At 45.0% G+C, this 15,558-nt stretch overlaps 2 protein-coding genes and 3 long non-coding RNA genes across 8 annotated transcripts in view; 2 read left to right on the top strand and 3 right to left on the bottom strand.

Annotated features, from left to right (window-relative positions):
- Nucleotides 1-5,348: 5,348 nt before the first annotated feature.
- prorsd1 (prolyl-tRNA synthetase domain containing 1) lies at nt 5,349-7,278 on the bottom strand. The gene is made up of 2 exons (XM_043255222.1): nt 6,798-7,278; nt 5,349-6,082 (listed from the first exon to the last, which is right to left on the bottom strand). Exons 1-2 carry the CDS (start codon nt 6,993-6,995, stop codon nt 5,654-5,656), a joined length of 627 nt encoding a protein of 208 aa, XP_043111157.1. The 5' UTR covers nt 6,996-7,278; the 3' UTR covers nt 5,349-5,653.
- Nucleotides 7,279-10,657: 3,379 nt separating this feature from the next.
- LOC122356501 lies at nt 10,658-12,268 on the bottom strand. Its single transcript, XR_006252346.1, has 3 exons — nt 11,698-12,268; nt 11,395-11,448; nt 10,658-10,760 (listed from the first exon to the last, which is right to left on the bottom strand). It is a non-coding gene; the product is annotated as an uncharacterized LOC122356501 (long non-coding RNA).
- A 133-nt stretch (nt 12,269-12,401) lies between these two features.
- Nucleotides 12,402-12,993, top strand: LOC122356491. Its single transcript, XR_006252335.1, has 2 exons — nt 12,402-12,554; nt 12,708-12,993. It is a non-coding gene; the product is annotated as an uncharacterized LOC122356491 (long non-coding RNA).
- Nucleotides 12,994-13,782: 789 nt separating this feature from the next.
- rtn4b (reticulon 4b) overlaps nt 13,783-15,558 on the top strand; it is a 13,318-nt gene continuing 11,542 nt past the window's right edge. The window contains exon 1 of one of the 4 annotated variants that reach the window (XM_043255141.1): nt 13,783-14,978. In XM_043255141.1, coding sequence (XP_043111076.1) covers nt 13,904-14,978 — 1,075 coding nt within the window. In that variant the 5' untranslated portion in view covers nt 13,783-13,903. The remainder of the gene's footprint in view (nt 14,979-15,558) is intronic. The other 3 variants (XM_043255142.1, XM_043255145.1, XM_043255144.1) reach the window with 3 other exon arrangements.
- Nucleotides 15,193-15,558, bottom strand: part of LOC122356499 — a 1,613-nt gene continuing 1,247 nt past the window's right edge. Inside the window, exon 2 of the long non-coding RNA XR_006252344.1 lies at nt 15,193-15,558. This exon is cut by the window's right edge and continues 199 nt beyond it. This is a non-coding gene — a long non-coding RNA (uncharacterized LOC122356499).

Below are 15,558 nucleotides of genomic sequence, written 5' to 3'. Positions count from 1 at the left end.
ACACAGACCAAGGGAGCGTGATTTCTCGTGTCATGACCCTTTTAAACGGCATCAACAGACATCTCCTCACTAAACGAAGGCAGGGAAGGTGATTTGGGTCAGAAACGTTTTGTTGTTTTATGCTTTATCGAGCGTCTCTTCACATCCTGATAGCAATCACTAAGTGCTCTAAATGTATTTATATGTATTTATATTGTCTGTGGAAGGCCATAAAATGTTCAATCAATTTTCACATGATCCATTGCATTGTTTGTCATATTTAGCATTTTTTATATACGGTAGTTTGTTTGGTGTTTCTCAGTTTCTCTCCGTTTGAATGAGAGCGATCCGTTCAGTTCTCCTCACTTTCATGTTCTCCATAAATATGTAATAAAATTCCTAGTGAAAAAATGTGATATCAGTATTGTTTTCATGACAATCCCTGCTTTTCCTCTGAATGTCCTCAAGAGAAGCTAGATATCAGAGCTGAGGGAAACATCAGCAGAACCAGAGAATGAAGCGCAAAAGTACACCTCTAATACTTCTTTTCATTTTGGTTTATTTATGACATTAAGCAAAAACAGAAATTGTTTGGGTTTTTTTTAGCCACTTGTTTTTAATATTTTTGTTCATCAAAGCTGCGTTAATCAAAAGCAGCATTAAAGACGTGTCTGTTCTCTTGAGCTTTCTGTTCATCTGTCAGTCCAGATGTTTGCTCAAAACTCAATTTTGTGCAGCACAACTGTTTTCAGCATTGATAATAATCAGGTTTCAGTAAATTATTCTGATTTCTGAAGATCACGTGACTGAAGAAAAGTCAGCTGTGCTTCACAGAAAGAAATGACACTTTAACACACGTTCAGAGAGAAAACAGCTCATTTCATAATATCTGAGAACATAATGCAGCTTTGTGAACAGTAGAGACTTTGAGTAATCTGACCCCAGTGTTTTTAGTCTAAATGTGTTTTTGTATGAATCTGTCCTCTCTGTCTGTAAAAGAGACAAACTAAACATTTCAGAAGTTCTTTTCTGAAAGACATTCACAAATCACACAGAACGTGAAAAACTAGGCAGAAAAGACGTGGCAGTGGGAACCTGAGGAGAAAACATGTCTCTTTAAGACTTTGAAACTACTTCAGACGAACGTCAGGGACGCCTTGATGTGAAAGTGAGCCGTGGATGAGATCAGATGATGATGTGTGCTCCAAGAGATTAATACGAAGACAGTGCTCTAGTCTGACTGTCAGCATATTATTACATGTAAGTAACTCTGAGCCAAATTCTGCCCCTATCCATGTAGTTAGTACGTGCTAGACCATGATGAGCGCAGTCACCACAGAATCAGAAAGTCCAACCTGAGGTTAATACATATTTAAAACCATTACAAGAAAGGGTTTAATAGCTACGTTACTACTCATTAAGAGCATTTGTTATCTTTGCAAAGCAACCCCAGCCCTGTCACCCTGCAGACCGGGTCTGGTCCCCACTGAGCGGGTCAGTACCTGCATGCTGGGCGTCTTCGAGAGGTGTGTGTCCTTTAGATGAGACGTTAGAGCGAGGTGGTCATTAAAGCCCATGACATTCATCGTGAAGAGTGACCCGGTGACCGGGGAAGGTGACCCATACCTGGAATTGTGCTCTGCATCCAAAGTGTGCGCGCACACACACACACACACACACACACACACACACACACACACTCTCACACACACACACACTCTCACACACACACACACACACACTCGCACACACACACTCACACACACACACACACACACACACACACTGCACACACACACACACACTCACACACACACACACACACACACACACACACACACACACACACACACACACACACACACACACACACACACACACACACACACACACACACACACACACACACACACACACACACACACACACACACACACACACACACACACACACACACACACACACACACACACACACACACACTCACACACACACTCTCACACACACACACACACACACACACTCTCGCACACACACACACACACACACACACACACACACTCTCACACACACACTCTCACACACACACACACACACACACACACACACTCTCACACACACACACACTCACACACACACACACACTCGCACACACACACACACACACACACACACACACACACACACACACACACACACACACACACTCGCACACACACACACACACACTCGCACACACTCACACACACACTCGCACACACACACTCTCACACACACACTCTCACACACACTCGCACACACACACACACACACACACACACTCTCACACACACACACACACACACACACACACACACACACACACACACACACACACACACACACACAGGGGCTCAGTTGTGGTATTGAAGGTGGAGAGTGCTGGACATTCACTTCTTTTTCTACGATCCCTGCTGGACCTGAGACTCGAACCCGTGACCTTCGGGTTACATTTGGCCATGACTTCCTCTCAAGTAAAACACCCCACAGGAGAATATGAATGATTGGTTCATTCACTCCCTTCTCCCTGATGACCATCACGTCAGCGACTGAGAGGAAGACCAGCAGGCTGTAGTTCAGGTGATTGAGACGTCTCCTGATCTCACGACCCTCAGGATCTGAGGAGATATATTTCTCCCGTCTCCAGTCCAGAGCAGATCCAGTCACACACTTCTGAGAATGACTGGCCGATTCAGACTGAACTCTGCATCAGTGTGTGTGTGTGTGTGTGTGTGTGTGTGTGTGTAATCAAACCCCCACACACACACACACACACACACACCAGTGTTTCCATCGTCTCAGATCTACTTCATTCAGTCAGACACAGCGGTCATGATCTCTGAATACAGGAGTGTGTTCTGCTGACTTGGAGTGTTTTGTAATAGCACTGATAAGTCTTGTGTATGATCTCACACTCGTCACACAGGATACAGACTTCACAGCAGTGTTTTCTCCTTCAGTTATTTATTCTTTTAATTAACCCTCTGCTGCTGTTTATATATACCGTATTAGTTCAGTGTTTTGTTATTCAATATTTTGTATTTTTGGAGAGGATTTTATGTCACTACAATTGTTTTTATACAGTAGACATAATCTATTTTCCATTTCTTTTAACCTGAGCATAGACCTGAAAGTAGTATTTCCATCTGTCATAAATCTGGAGTGTTTTTCAGACAGACTTAAGTTTGGTTTCTTTTCAGAGAAGACACTTGGTGGATTATCACTGAGTCAAAAACAAGACAAATTTCCAAAAAAATTCATTTTTAAAATATACATGTTCCTGATCTGTGAGGAAATTTGAGGTTGGTATCTCAAAAAAAGAGCTTTGGGTTTAATTTAGTTTGCCCGTGGTACCAGAGGTTTCTACTAGATACAGTCAGCCCTATTCATTTCAATGCAATTACTTTTGAGCACAAACAGTACTAGTGTGACTCTTTCAGGTTCATTTCACTGATTCACATCATGCCTAATCGTGCCAAAACCAGGACAAACAGCACCAAAGGGTAAAATCATTTTTTAAATCATTTTAGCATGACAAACGTTCATTCTGTCAGGCAGAAACACACTACACAGCCAGGGACAGCATGACAACATTTTTCTCAGTAAATATATTTCTAAAGGTGCTGTTGATTTGAAACTTTCACCAGATGTTAGTAACAACCCAAGTATCCACACCCATACAGAAAACAAAAATCAGGTCAGAAATGAAGATATGTGCATTGCATTACAGTCCAGTGTGGACAGAACCAGGTCTTGAACAAGGAGATGTGAAGCATGTTCCAGAAGGAAGGGCCTGATCTTCCTGGTGTTGAATAAAAGAAATCTGCAGGATCAGTGTGGTCTGAACATCAGCTGATCATTCATCATTACATCAAGGATTCTGGCTGTTTTTTGTTCTGGTTGATGTGCCTAGCTGTAGTGTGAAATTGTGATGAAGTGATGGGTTTCTGGAACCACAAGTAGCAACAAAAGTCTGCTAGACAAGCTGAGGAGAGAGCAGCTATCATCAGATCATCAGGATGAATGAGAGGGAGAGCAGTGGTCCTAGAAGTGAGCCCTGAGGAGCTCTCCAAGACACCTTCAAGTATGGATTACTTGGGTTCTTATCGAATTTTTTTTTGATTATTTCCTTCTTAATGCCATTCAAGCTTCTAAGGCGACACTTATGACGAGGACCATTCAATCTATACACAAGTCGATTCATGCAAGTCTTGTTTCTTCGCTCACGTCTGAGTCTTCTGTTAAACTAATGCGCATGTCTTCATGCTGTGGGAGGAAACCAGTTGTTGATGTTCATGAGAATGTTTCCTGATTCACTCCTCGCTCTCACGTCAGCATGAAGGACATCTCCGCTGACTAACACCCAACCAGCTGCTCATCTCAGGACCACGTCCAGGACAGCTTTCATCTCAGCACAGAACTGTTAGAAACACTGTTTAAACAGCACACAGCAGATCCTGCAGATCTCCATGATCATCATATAAATATTGATCATAAACATTTCCATTTAAAAATGATGTTGTGAGTGCTGTATCATGAAGCTACTAAAATGATTCAACATTTCCACAGAACACAGTAATAGAGAAAAACAGAGTATTTTATTGAGAGTCACACATGAAAGAGAACATCAGGAGGAAGAGGCTTGTGTTTCTCCTCTAACATGTTTCCATCTCTTGTTCTCCATCAGACAGAGTCACCGTCTGAAGACCGGCACAATCCTACAACCTCCTGCCATGAGAAACCAGCCGTTTCTCTCTTTTGTAATCATGAACCCTCAGCAATGAAAACAGAAAATACGTCCTTTTCCTTGAATCAAGGAAGCAGAAGGAGTCTTTGAGAAGCTGGGGTTGGTCTCACTCCCTCCTGATCACCGCTGCATGTGTGCTGCTCATCTGACCTGCAGAAAACACCCGAGGAAAGCCTGGACACCAAAAACATGAGGACCGAGAGTGTGTGTGTGTGTGTGTGTGTGTGTGTGTGTGTGTGTGTGAAAGAGAGTGTGTGTGTGTGTGTGTGTGTGTGTGTGTGTGTGTGTGTGAGAGAGAGAGAGTGTGTGTGTGTGTGTGAGAGAGAGAGTGTGTGTGTGTGTGTGTGTGAGAGAGAGAGAGAGTGTGTGTGTGTGTGTGTGTGTGTGTGTGTGAGAGAGAGAGAGTGTGTGTGTGTGTGTGAGAGAGAGAGTGTGTGTGTGTGTGTGTGTGAGAGAGAGAGAGTGTGTGTGTGTGTGTGTGTGTGTGTGTGTGTGTGTGTGTGTGAGAGAGTGTGTGTGTGTGTGTGTGTGTGAGAGAGAGTGTGTGTGTGTGTGTGTGTGTGTGTGAGAGTGTGTGAGAGAGTGTGTGTGTGTGTGTGTGTGTGTGTGTGTGTGTGTGAGAGAGAGTGCGTGCGCATGCGTGTGTGTGCCAAAAGACAGCGTTACTCCTGTGTGAACGCCACATACCGCTTCATTCCTCTTTTCATAAATTAAATCAGTGTGATGAACGTCACGACGCCTGTCTTATTCTCACTCAAGGAGAACATGTTTGTTACACAGAGCTGGTAAAACTGATCAGAGGAGTACTTCTAATCAGATTAAATTAGACTTTAAAACACTCCTCGTCAGACCAGTGTTGTGTGTCCTGGAGCGGTGATGTGTGTCCTCTCAGTCGAAGCTCAGGATGACGGGCGGGTGTCCGGTCTCGGTCAGGAAGCGCAGCAGGTCGTCCGGTCTCAGGCCCAGGCTGGCGCTGTTGGTCATGGGGTGGAAGTAGAGGCGCTGGTGCTCGCCGTGGGTCAGGTCTCGGTCCAGCACGGCCGTCACGCTGCGGTCGGTGTCACAGAAGAGCGCGAGGGCCGAGGCGCAGCCCTGACCCACCTGCAGCGCGTCCAGCATCACGGCCTCGTCTGCCAGACGCAGGTTCCCCGCTCCCAGCCCCAGACGTCTGGACACCTCGCTCAGGTTCAGCTCGCGGTCGTGACGCACGCTCAGCAGCCACAGGCGCTTCTTCTTCTTGTCCTTCAGGAACAGGTTCTTAGTGGCCATGCCGCTCAGGTGAGACAGGTGTGGCATCATCTGCTCCACCGTGAACACCTGCGACACACACACACACACACACACACCTCAGACACTTATACACATTCATCCAGATCTAGACCGGAGGTAATACATTAAAATAATGTGTAATGGTACAGCTAAAATCATGACGAACTAAAATTTCAGTGGAAGTGACTGACACCACATGAGATTTGTTTTATGAGGTATTTACGCATATTGATTTTTTTAATTAAATTTTTTTCACATTTTGCACAAGATTTTTGAACTCCATAAAAATAAACTTCACTAGACTAATATATTTTTTATGAGAAGTAATGTGTTACGTTTCTTTTGACTTCCCTGTTTGTTTTTAATATTAATTTTTTTTTCTTTTTCCAACGTAAAAGCCTTTTCCCACCAAAAGTGAAATGAATGTATTCTAGATCTCCAGAAAGTTGATGTTCACACACACACAGCTCTTATTCCGGATTTCTCTCAACCTGGCAACCCCAGCTGTGAACACACGAGAAACAGAGTAACCCGAGTCCTCACTTCAAACATCTACTCGGATATTTCCTTCTAAATAAAAAGTAATGCGTTAACCAAGCACTGTGACACTAATAAGGTTTAGCAGCTGGGTGAGTGAGTGTGTGTGTGTGTGTGTGTGTGTGTGTGTGTGTGTGTGTGTGTGTGTGTGTGTGTGTGTGTGTGTGTGTGTGTGTGTGTGTGTGTCTTTGCTCGGTTTCTCGTGTTGTATCTGCTCGTGTCTGACCTCGGGATGCTCGACGCAGATCGTGTCGATATCGAGTCGCTGGAGAAGCTCCTCCAGACTCTTCCTGAGCTCCACAGACGCCATCGAAAGCAAGAACAGCTCTCTAACCGACTCGTGTGGTGACAGCGCACTGGGCTGTGATTGGTCCAGCCTCGCAGCAGACGGCTGTGATTGGTCAGAGTACAGCCACGTCCTCATCTACCTTTTCATTCCGGTTTGGGTGATTTTATTAAGAAAGGGACACTCTTGAAAGTTTTTGAAACTATGATTAAAACACGCCTACATTAAAACAGCAATTGTTAAATGTAGATAATTCCTGGGAGAGCGGCAGTATTTTTTAAATGTTCCTCCGCGTTCCTCCGGCAGAGGACGTCACTTCCGGTCCGGGTGAGGTTGACCAAGAGCGCTCCCTGCTGCACACTCCTCACAAACACACCTCAGGGTGCTCGACTCTCTTTACTAGGTGATATCCCTGTACTATCCTATGCTATGACAGAAATACATCATCATGACGTCCATAGTCCTTAACTCCAGAGAACAAGTGCATCCTGTCATCTCTCACATCAAAATACAGCCACGTTTCTTTAGAGCCGTTTTATAAACTCTGCCTGATCTCGAGTTCTCTCCTGATTCAGACTAGAACACTCCAGGAAGAGTTTTATGATTATGAACTCATATTTTAGTTAAAACGCCCTAAAGCTGGATTAGTTTGATCTTCTGTCTTCTCCAGATGTTAACCGATGGACCGGAGCGCCGTGGATGTTTTTATCAGCTGTTTGGACTCGTATTCTGACGGCACCCATTCACTGCAGAGCATCTACAGCTGAGACTTTTCTCCAGATCTCATATACATCTGTGATGAGACGACATTACATTACATTACATTTACATTTAGTCATTTAGCAGACGCCTTTATCCAAAGCGACGTACAAATGAGGTAGGCATATAGAAGCAAATTAATATCAGCAAAAGGGCAGTAGATGCATAAGTTGCTCTGAGTTCAGTCTTGTCTTACCTAAGACCGAATCACGAGGCTTTTTTTAACAAGAAAATGATAGGAAAGAGCAGGAGAAGAAGAAGAAAGTGCTATCGATGTTGGGTCAAGTGTAAACGAAAAAGATGAGTTTTGAGTTGGTTTTTGAAGATTGCTAGTGACTCTGCTGCCCTAGTGGCAACGGGCAGATCGTTCCACCAGCGAGGAACAGACCAGGTGAAGGTGATTGAGAGGATTTTGTTTTGTGAACAGCACTGCAAGACGCTTTCGTTTGCAGAGCGTAGGCACCTGGAGGGAACCCTATGATTCAATTAATGAGTGTAAGTATGAGGGAGTAGAGCCTGTGATTGTCCTGTAGGCCAGCATCAGGGATTTGAATTTGATGCAGGCATCTATAGGAAGCCAGTGTAAACTAATGAAGAGGGGCGTGACGTGGGCCCTCCTTGGTTCGTTGAAGACCACCCTAGCCACTGCATTCTGGACCATCTGAAGAGGTCTGGTTGTAGAGGCTGGGAGGCCAGCAAGGAGGGCGTTGCAGTAGTCAAGTAAGAATGGGACTAGTGCCTGGACGAGGATCTGTGTAGCGTGTTCTGATAAGTACGGTCTGATTTTCCTGATGTTGTACAGCACAAACCTACAAGATCGAGCAGCAGACGGTAAAGAGGGATCCGTTTCTGACCCAAGAGTGTGAAAATCTTTCAAAGTAAAAGTCCTAATAAAACAGCAGATCAGCATGAACACGCTCTCATCCCAGACATCAGTGCTGTACTGATCAGATGAGTTAGTTCACCCTGCTTCAGACTGTCCAGACTGAGACCCGAATCACGGGCCATAAATACTGCTTGACTTCCTTTACAGCCTGACTTAGGACGGCTTCGTATTTCATTTTTGGCAGAAATCAGAAACAAATCAGAAATACAGTGCGTTCTTTAACAACATACCAGTTGTTCTAATCTTTCAGAAAAAGGTTCATGATTGAGTTTAGTTTGTTGTGGACACAGGATCCAGGAGCTTGTTTTAGTGTGTGTATGTATGTGTGTGTGTATATATATATATATATATATATATATATATATATATATGTCTGTGTGTGTGTCCCCAGCCCAATTTAAACCCTGTAAATATATATATATCTCCATCTCCAGGGTTTAAACTGGGCTGGGGCCGAGCTCATAGACTCCAGAGCTCAACGTTAATGCTTCATTAACACCAGACAAGTAACTATTAGTTATTAACTATTAGTTAGCAAAACTAACTATTTAGACACCACAACAGAAGCAGTATTACATTTAAAGTAGCAAATATAGCTAGAACTGACAGTTTAAGGCAAACGGAGGTAAAAAATAAACAAATAAGAAAGGAATTATTTAACATTAGTTCTATAAACAGTTTAAAAGCCAAATACAATATTATTTAACATTTTAGGCAGATCCACATCACATCAAACAGATGATTCACTGCTGAACGAATCGTTTGAGTTAAAGCTTCATTAACCCAATCATCTACTGAATCAGTCGTTTAAATGAATCGCTTGAAAGAACAAATATATAAAACATTTATTTTTACATAATTTTATGCATTTGTATTTTTCAGTCTAAATTATTTAATTTGATAGCGTAGGCTATAGATAATAGCAGATATATTATAATAATTTAATAGATAAAATGTAATCATTTTAAATTAAAGATTAGTGGGAAAATGCCTTCTATAAAGGTAAAATAATGCCCTTAGATTAAATATGAAAAACATGCAGATTTATGTGTCTGTGTGGTGTGTGTGTGTAAAATTTATGAGAATTTATGTGTGTGTGCCATATATGTGTGTGTGTGTGTGTGTGTTGTGTGTGTGTGTGTGTGTGTGTGTGTGTGTGTGTGTGTGTGTGTGTGTGTGTGTGTGTGTGTGTGTGTGTGTGTGTGTGTGTGTGTGTGTGTGTGTGTGTGTGTGTGTGTGTGTGTGTGTGTGTGTGTGTGTGTGTGTGTGTGTGTGTGTGTGTGTGTGTGTGTGTGTGTGTGTGTGTGTGTGTGTGTGTGTGTGTGTGTGTGTGTGTGTGTGTGTGTGTGTGTGTGTCTGTGTGTGTGTGTGTGTGTGTGTGTGTGTGTGTGTGTGTGTGTGTGAGTGTGTGTGTGAGTGTGTGTGTGTGTGTGTGTGTGTGTGTGTGTGTGTGTGTGTGTGTGTGTGTGTGTGTGTGTGTGTGTGTGTGTGTGTGTGTGTGTGTGTGTGTGTGTGTGTGTGTGTGTGTGTGTGTGTGTGTGTGTGTGTGTGTGTGTGTGTGTGTGTGTGTGTGTGTGTGTGTGTGTGTGTGTGTGTGTGTGTGTGTGTGTGTGTGTGTGTGTGTGTGTGTGTGTGTGTGTGTGTGTGTGTGTGTGTGTGTGTGTGTGTGTGTGTGTGTGTGTGTGTGTGTGTGTGTGTGTGTGTGTGTGTGTGTGTGTGTGTCTGTGTGTGTGTGTGTGTGTCTGTGTGTGTGTGTGTGTGTGTGTGTGTGTGTGTGTGTGTGTGTGTGTGTGTGTGTGTGTGTGTGTGTGTGTGTGTGTGTGTGTGTGTGTGTGTGTGTGTGTGTGTGTGTGTGTGTGTGTGTGTGTGTGTGTGTGTGTGTGTGTGTGTGTGTGTGTGTGTGTGTGTGTGTGTGTGTGTGTGTGTGTGTGTGTGTGTGTGTGTGTGTGTGTGTGTGTGTGTGTGTGAGTGTGTGTGTGTGTGTGTGAGTGTGTCTGTGTGTGTGTGTGTGTGTGTGTGTGTGTGTGTGTGTGTGTGTGTGTGTGTGTGTGTGTGTGTGTGTGTGTGTGTGTGTGTGTGTGTGAGTTCATGTGTGTCAGTGTGTCAGCTGTGTGTCTGTTTGATTCAGCATGACACCTGACCCCTCAGAGTCTTTCTGCTCATTACACGTCTATCCACTGCATGAACCAAACACACTCCTGAACAGAACCTCAAGATCAGGGGAAAAGTGTTCATACTTCACACTCGTGGAAGTACTCCTTCAAAATGACAAAAGAAGAAACAGGACCAAGAGACAAATAGAAAATAGGCAAATTATTAAAAAACAACATTTAAACTCAAACAGGCTGTTCACCAACTGATCAAAAGTTTAAGACCGTAGCCTTAAAAAGTTCAAACCTGCACAAAAATAACACTTTGATGTCGTTGTTCCTCAGGCAGTAACACCGTCCTGGTTTTCTGATGATTCGCGACACAAAGTCTTTGAGTCTGTGAGCGTGTCAGGATTGGTGAGACACTCGCAGCATGCTATCAGCAAAGATTTAGCCTGGACCGTCCTGATGAGATCCCACTGATTTCTACACGGCTCCCTCATGATCTGGTGAGGGATACTGGATCTTCAGGTACGTGGAGATGGTCTTCTCTCTCTGAGTAGCTGGTCTGAGTGATAAAGACTGGTTCACAACATCCTCCTGATGAAGGACTTCCAGGACTTAGGGTTGTTCTTTTGGACCATCCTGCGTGTTCCCCTGATCTTCTTTGGTTCTACAACTTTAATGTTTTCTCCCATCACTGTCAGGATCTTTGAGGGATGTGAAATGAATGTTTCACTGAGTTTAAACTCTGCAGTGATAGCATGCTGCGAGTGTGTCTCACCAATCCTGACACGCTCACAGACTCAAAGACTTTGTGTCAGGAATCATCAGAAGACCAGGACGGTGTTACTGCCTGAAGAACAATGACATGAAAGTGTTATTTTTGTGCAGGTTTGAACTTTTTAAGGCTATGGTCATGCAATCAGCCGATGAACAGTCTGTTTGAGTTTAAATGCTTTTTTTCCTACAAAAACAATAATTAAACAGAACTAAACACTTTGGGATGTATCTGATGGCTGGAACATGGTACTACAACTGAAAGACTGTCTGTAGTGTGTCTCTGTGGTGGATGTCGTGGGTTAAAGGAGTAATTTATCCTTACCCTCATGTCTATAAGCCATAATAAATCTCCTCTGCATTTCCTGCCATCATTCAGCCTTATGTTTGTTTAGAGCTTGATTTCTCTCCTGATTCAGACCTGAACACTTTCACTGGAAGAAGAGATCTTATGGATTATGGACTCTACAGAACTTGAGTTAAAAACCTCTCCATGCTGGATTAGTTTGATCTTCTGTCTTCTCCAGATGCTGACCGATGGAGTGCTGTGGATTACGCTCATGTTTTAATCAGATGTTATTTCAGACGTTTCTCTGATGAAGACACACACTCCTCCTGATCTCCTGGACGATGCTGAGACTGATGTGTGTCTGCTCAGAGATGATTCATGTCTCTAGTGCTCTGGAGAGTCTGGAAGCTGGTTTCGGCTGGAGCTGGACGGGGCCGGCGCTGGCTGTAGTTGAGAGTGTGCGAGACTCTGATCTTTCATTGATAAAACAATGCAGCGGCAGACACACCTCACGCCTCGTGTGAGCAGACCCCAGGGGATTGTGGGTAATCAGCTGATCTCAGCACAGTGACTGCACACTTTCAGAAACCTCAGTGAGATCGACACAGGCGTGATTTCAGTCTCTGCTCGGTCGAACACACGCTCGCAGATATTTCTGAATATGAGTCACTCAGGACTGATGAAATCAAATATAGCCGATCAGCTCGAGTGCAGGAGCTCACATGATCAGATATTGCGTCTATCTTTGCTCACTAATGAAAATAGCTCAACACTGAACCAAAACAGCAGCGTGGTCCCGGAGCTGCCCCTCCTGCGGCAGCTGCTGGTCGCTGACACACACAAGTGGACCTGGACTCGGCGCTGGGCTGCTTCTCCTGGATTAATGAGCACAGGTGTGTGTGTGTGTGTGTGTGTGTGTGTGTTCAGTGACTGTGGCGTCTGAAGGGTTTGTGTGACTGACGGGGCCGGAGAGGACCCTGAGAGAGCCCCAGTCCTCACACTTGAGAGCTCTGACAGATGCTCTGCTTATTTTGGTCTCTTATCAGAGCGAGCTGAGGCCCAGAGCAGAAGAAGACCTCCTGCCCTGCACAGTGTCCTGACTCTTACTCGCCCTGATGTCTGGGTGATCCAGTGATGCCGGACAGAAACATTCTTCAGAGTGTCTTCTTTTGTGCCTCACAGGCTCTGAGAGATCTCTGTCTGTTATAATGTGCCAGAGCTCTTATTTCAGATGCTGATGCTGCGCTCTTTTCTCCTACAAGAGCAGCTTCATGGACGTTTGACAGCATAAAACATCACTGTGATTTAAAGTAAATGAGGTAATTAGGGGAACACCTCTTCCACTGCCTTACTCCGAGCAGTCAGAGTGTGTGTGTGTGTGTGTGTGTGAGTGTGTGTGTGTGAGAGTGAGTGTGTGTGTGTGAGAGTGAGTGTGTGTGTGTGTGTGAGTGTGTGTGTGTGTGTGTGTGTGTGTGACTGACAGGCACAGCAGCCCTCAGTAACACAAGAGCATCTGCTATCTGAGCTGGCAGAACGATGCAGATGTTTATGAGATGTGCTGCTCACTGCCTCACTAGTGAATACTATGAAGTATACAAAGTGCTCAAGACAAACCAGCAGCATTCACAGATGGCATGTACGTGTGCATTTTACTGAACACACACACCACCCGTGTGCATGCGCACATATCTGAAACATGACCTGTGAGATATATGTGTAGCACATGTGGGATATACTTACGTTTATATATAGTTCTGTCTACACAGCACCGCATTCTACACCCAGCACACACACACAGCTTCACAGGACCCCTCTCTCTCTTATTTAATATCAAAACAAATGGAGAAGAAAGTGTCGTATTCACATCTATCAGTGCTGCTCAGATAATACAAGCGTGCTACTCGGTTTCATCACACAGAAAACATCATCTTAGCGTGTTTACTATGGTGCAATTCTGTGATGAGGTAAACTCTAACATAAAGCACATCACACAAAGCGAGCATGAGAAAAGAGGCGCGGACAAGTCGATGATGGGCGGGGCTTCGCGCGCCTCTGCTTCTCGATTGGCCCCTCGTCACATCGCTCAACCGCGCTGTCTACTGATTGGTCAAGGAATTCCAGTCAGCATTCCGCTTAGTCACTTTGGCGGAGTCTGTGAACTTCAGCTGCGTCGAGGCTCTGCGGAAAACTGTCTGCGCTCAGCCGCAACACTCGAGTCTGGAGCATCAAGAGCAGGGTCCAGATGGAAGAAGCAGATAAAGTTCCCCCCGCTGCGCCCGAAGGAGCCCCGCGCGATATCACCGTGAAGGAAGCCGCTGCGGTCTCTCCGACGCCGGCAGACGAGACGCCGAACCGCGCGGAGAACACTAGTCTTACTAGCATTACTACTGCACAGACCACTGAGGTAACTAGTGCTCCAGAGACGACTGAGGTTACTAGTGCTCCACAGATTACTGAAGAAACTAGTGCTCCACAGAACATTGAAGTAACTAGCGCTCCACAGACGACTGAGGTAACTAGTACTCAACAGATTACTGAAGAAACTAGTGCTCCACCGATGACTGAGGTAACTAGTACTCAACAGACGGAAGAAACTAGTGCTCCACAGAAAATTGAGGTAACTAGCACTGAACATGCCACTAAAGAAACTATTAGTCCACAGACCGAGGTAACTAGTTCTCCAGAGACAGCTGGTGCTTCACAGATAACCGAAGAAACTATTAGCTTTACTCCACAGAAAACTGAACAACCGAGTGCTCCCCAGATGAATGAAGAAACGAACATCACACAGACATCTGTAGTGACCGGAGCTTCACAGATAACTGAAGAAACTAGCGCTCCAGCTGAGATAACTAGTGCTTCACAAATTAGTGAAGAAGCCAGTGCGCCACAGGTGACTGAGATAACTAGTACTGCGCAGACAGCTGAGGTTACTAGTACTCCTCACATGACTGAAGAAACTCTTACTCCTCAAAGATCTGGTGCTGCTCCACAGAGAGGTGAAGAAAGCTCGACTACCCAGATAGCTGAAATAAGCAGCACTTGGCAGGTAACCGAGGATACTAGTCCTCCAGAGACCGCTGGGGCCCCGTCCCGTGAACCGGAGCCGAGGGAGGAGAGCGTGACTGCGGCTCCGGAGGAGGAGGAGGAGGAGGCGGCTCCCCGGGGAGGAGCGCGCTCAGAGCCGTCAGCATCCCGTGAGTATCGCGCTGATTCCGCGCTGCTCGTGCGTGATGCGGCTTTTCTGGATCACAGCGATCCGACGCGCGTCTCTCTGATCGACGCTGTGTGCGCTGCTGAGGACCCGGCGCTATCGCGTGAGTATCAGGCGGCTTTCCTGCGCGAATGTAACACGGTGTTCTTGCGTGAATATTATACGGCTTTATCGCGTGGATATCGTGCGGCTTTATTACGTGAGTATCACACGGTTTATGGTGGATGTTGTCGACGCGGCCCAGCGCCTCGCGAGACAAAGACACGCCGCGCGACGCATGAGGGTTTATACAGAGATCATATCCCTGAACATTATGAGGTGATTATTGCAGGCTTCAGCTCTCTGCGCATAAACGACTCTCTGTGTGTTTTATACGAGGCTTATGATGGTTCTGTGTGTGACTTTAAGGGCGGGACTGCAGTATACAGAGGGAGCGTGAGACACACATGTTTACATGGAGATTGATACACAGAGATGGGTGATTAAATAGAATCAGGATTAACTAATCAGATTCATTAAATTAAGCACTAATTCAAATAAATGACATATTACACCTTTTCACACTTCCTAATTCCTCTCTTCATCTTTTACTGATCACATCTGCCTGGTCATCATTTTCTGACACTGGTTAATGATCACGACATGCAGGTGCACAAAACGTAAAACATATTTTATTTTCCTTC

This window comes from Puntigrus tetrazona, chromosome 13, assembly GCF_018831695.1.
Source record: "Puntigrus tetrazona isolate hp1 chromosome 13, ASM1883169v1, whole genome shotgun sequence".
Lineage (NCBI taxonomy): Eukaryota > Metazoa > Chordata > Actinopteri > Cypriniformes > Cyprinidae > Puntigrus > Puntigrus tetrazona.
The sequence above is the reverse complement of the archived record's forward strand: the minus strand, read 5'-3'. Positions and strand labels throughout refer to the sequence as shown.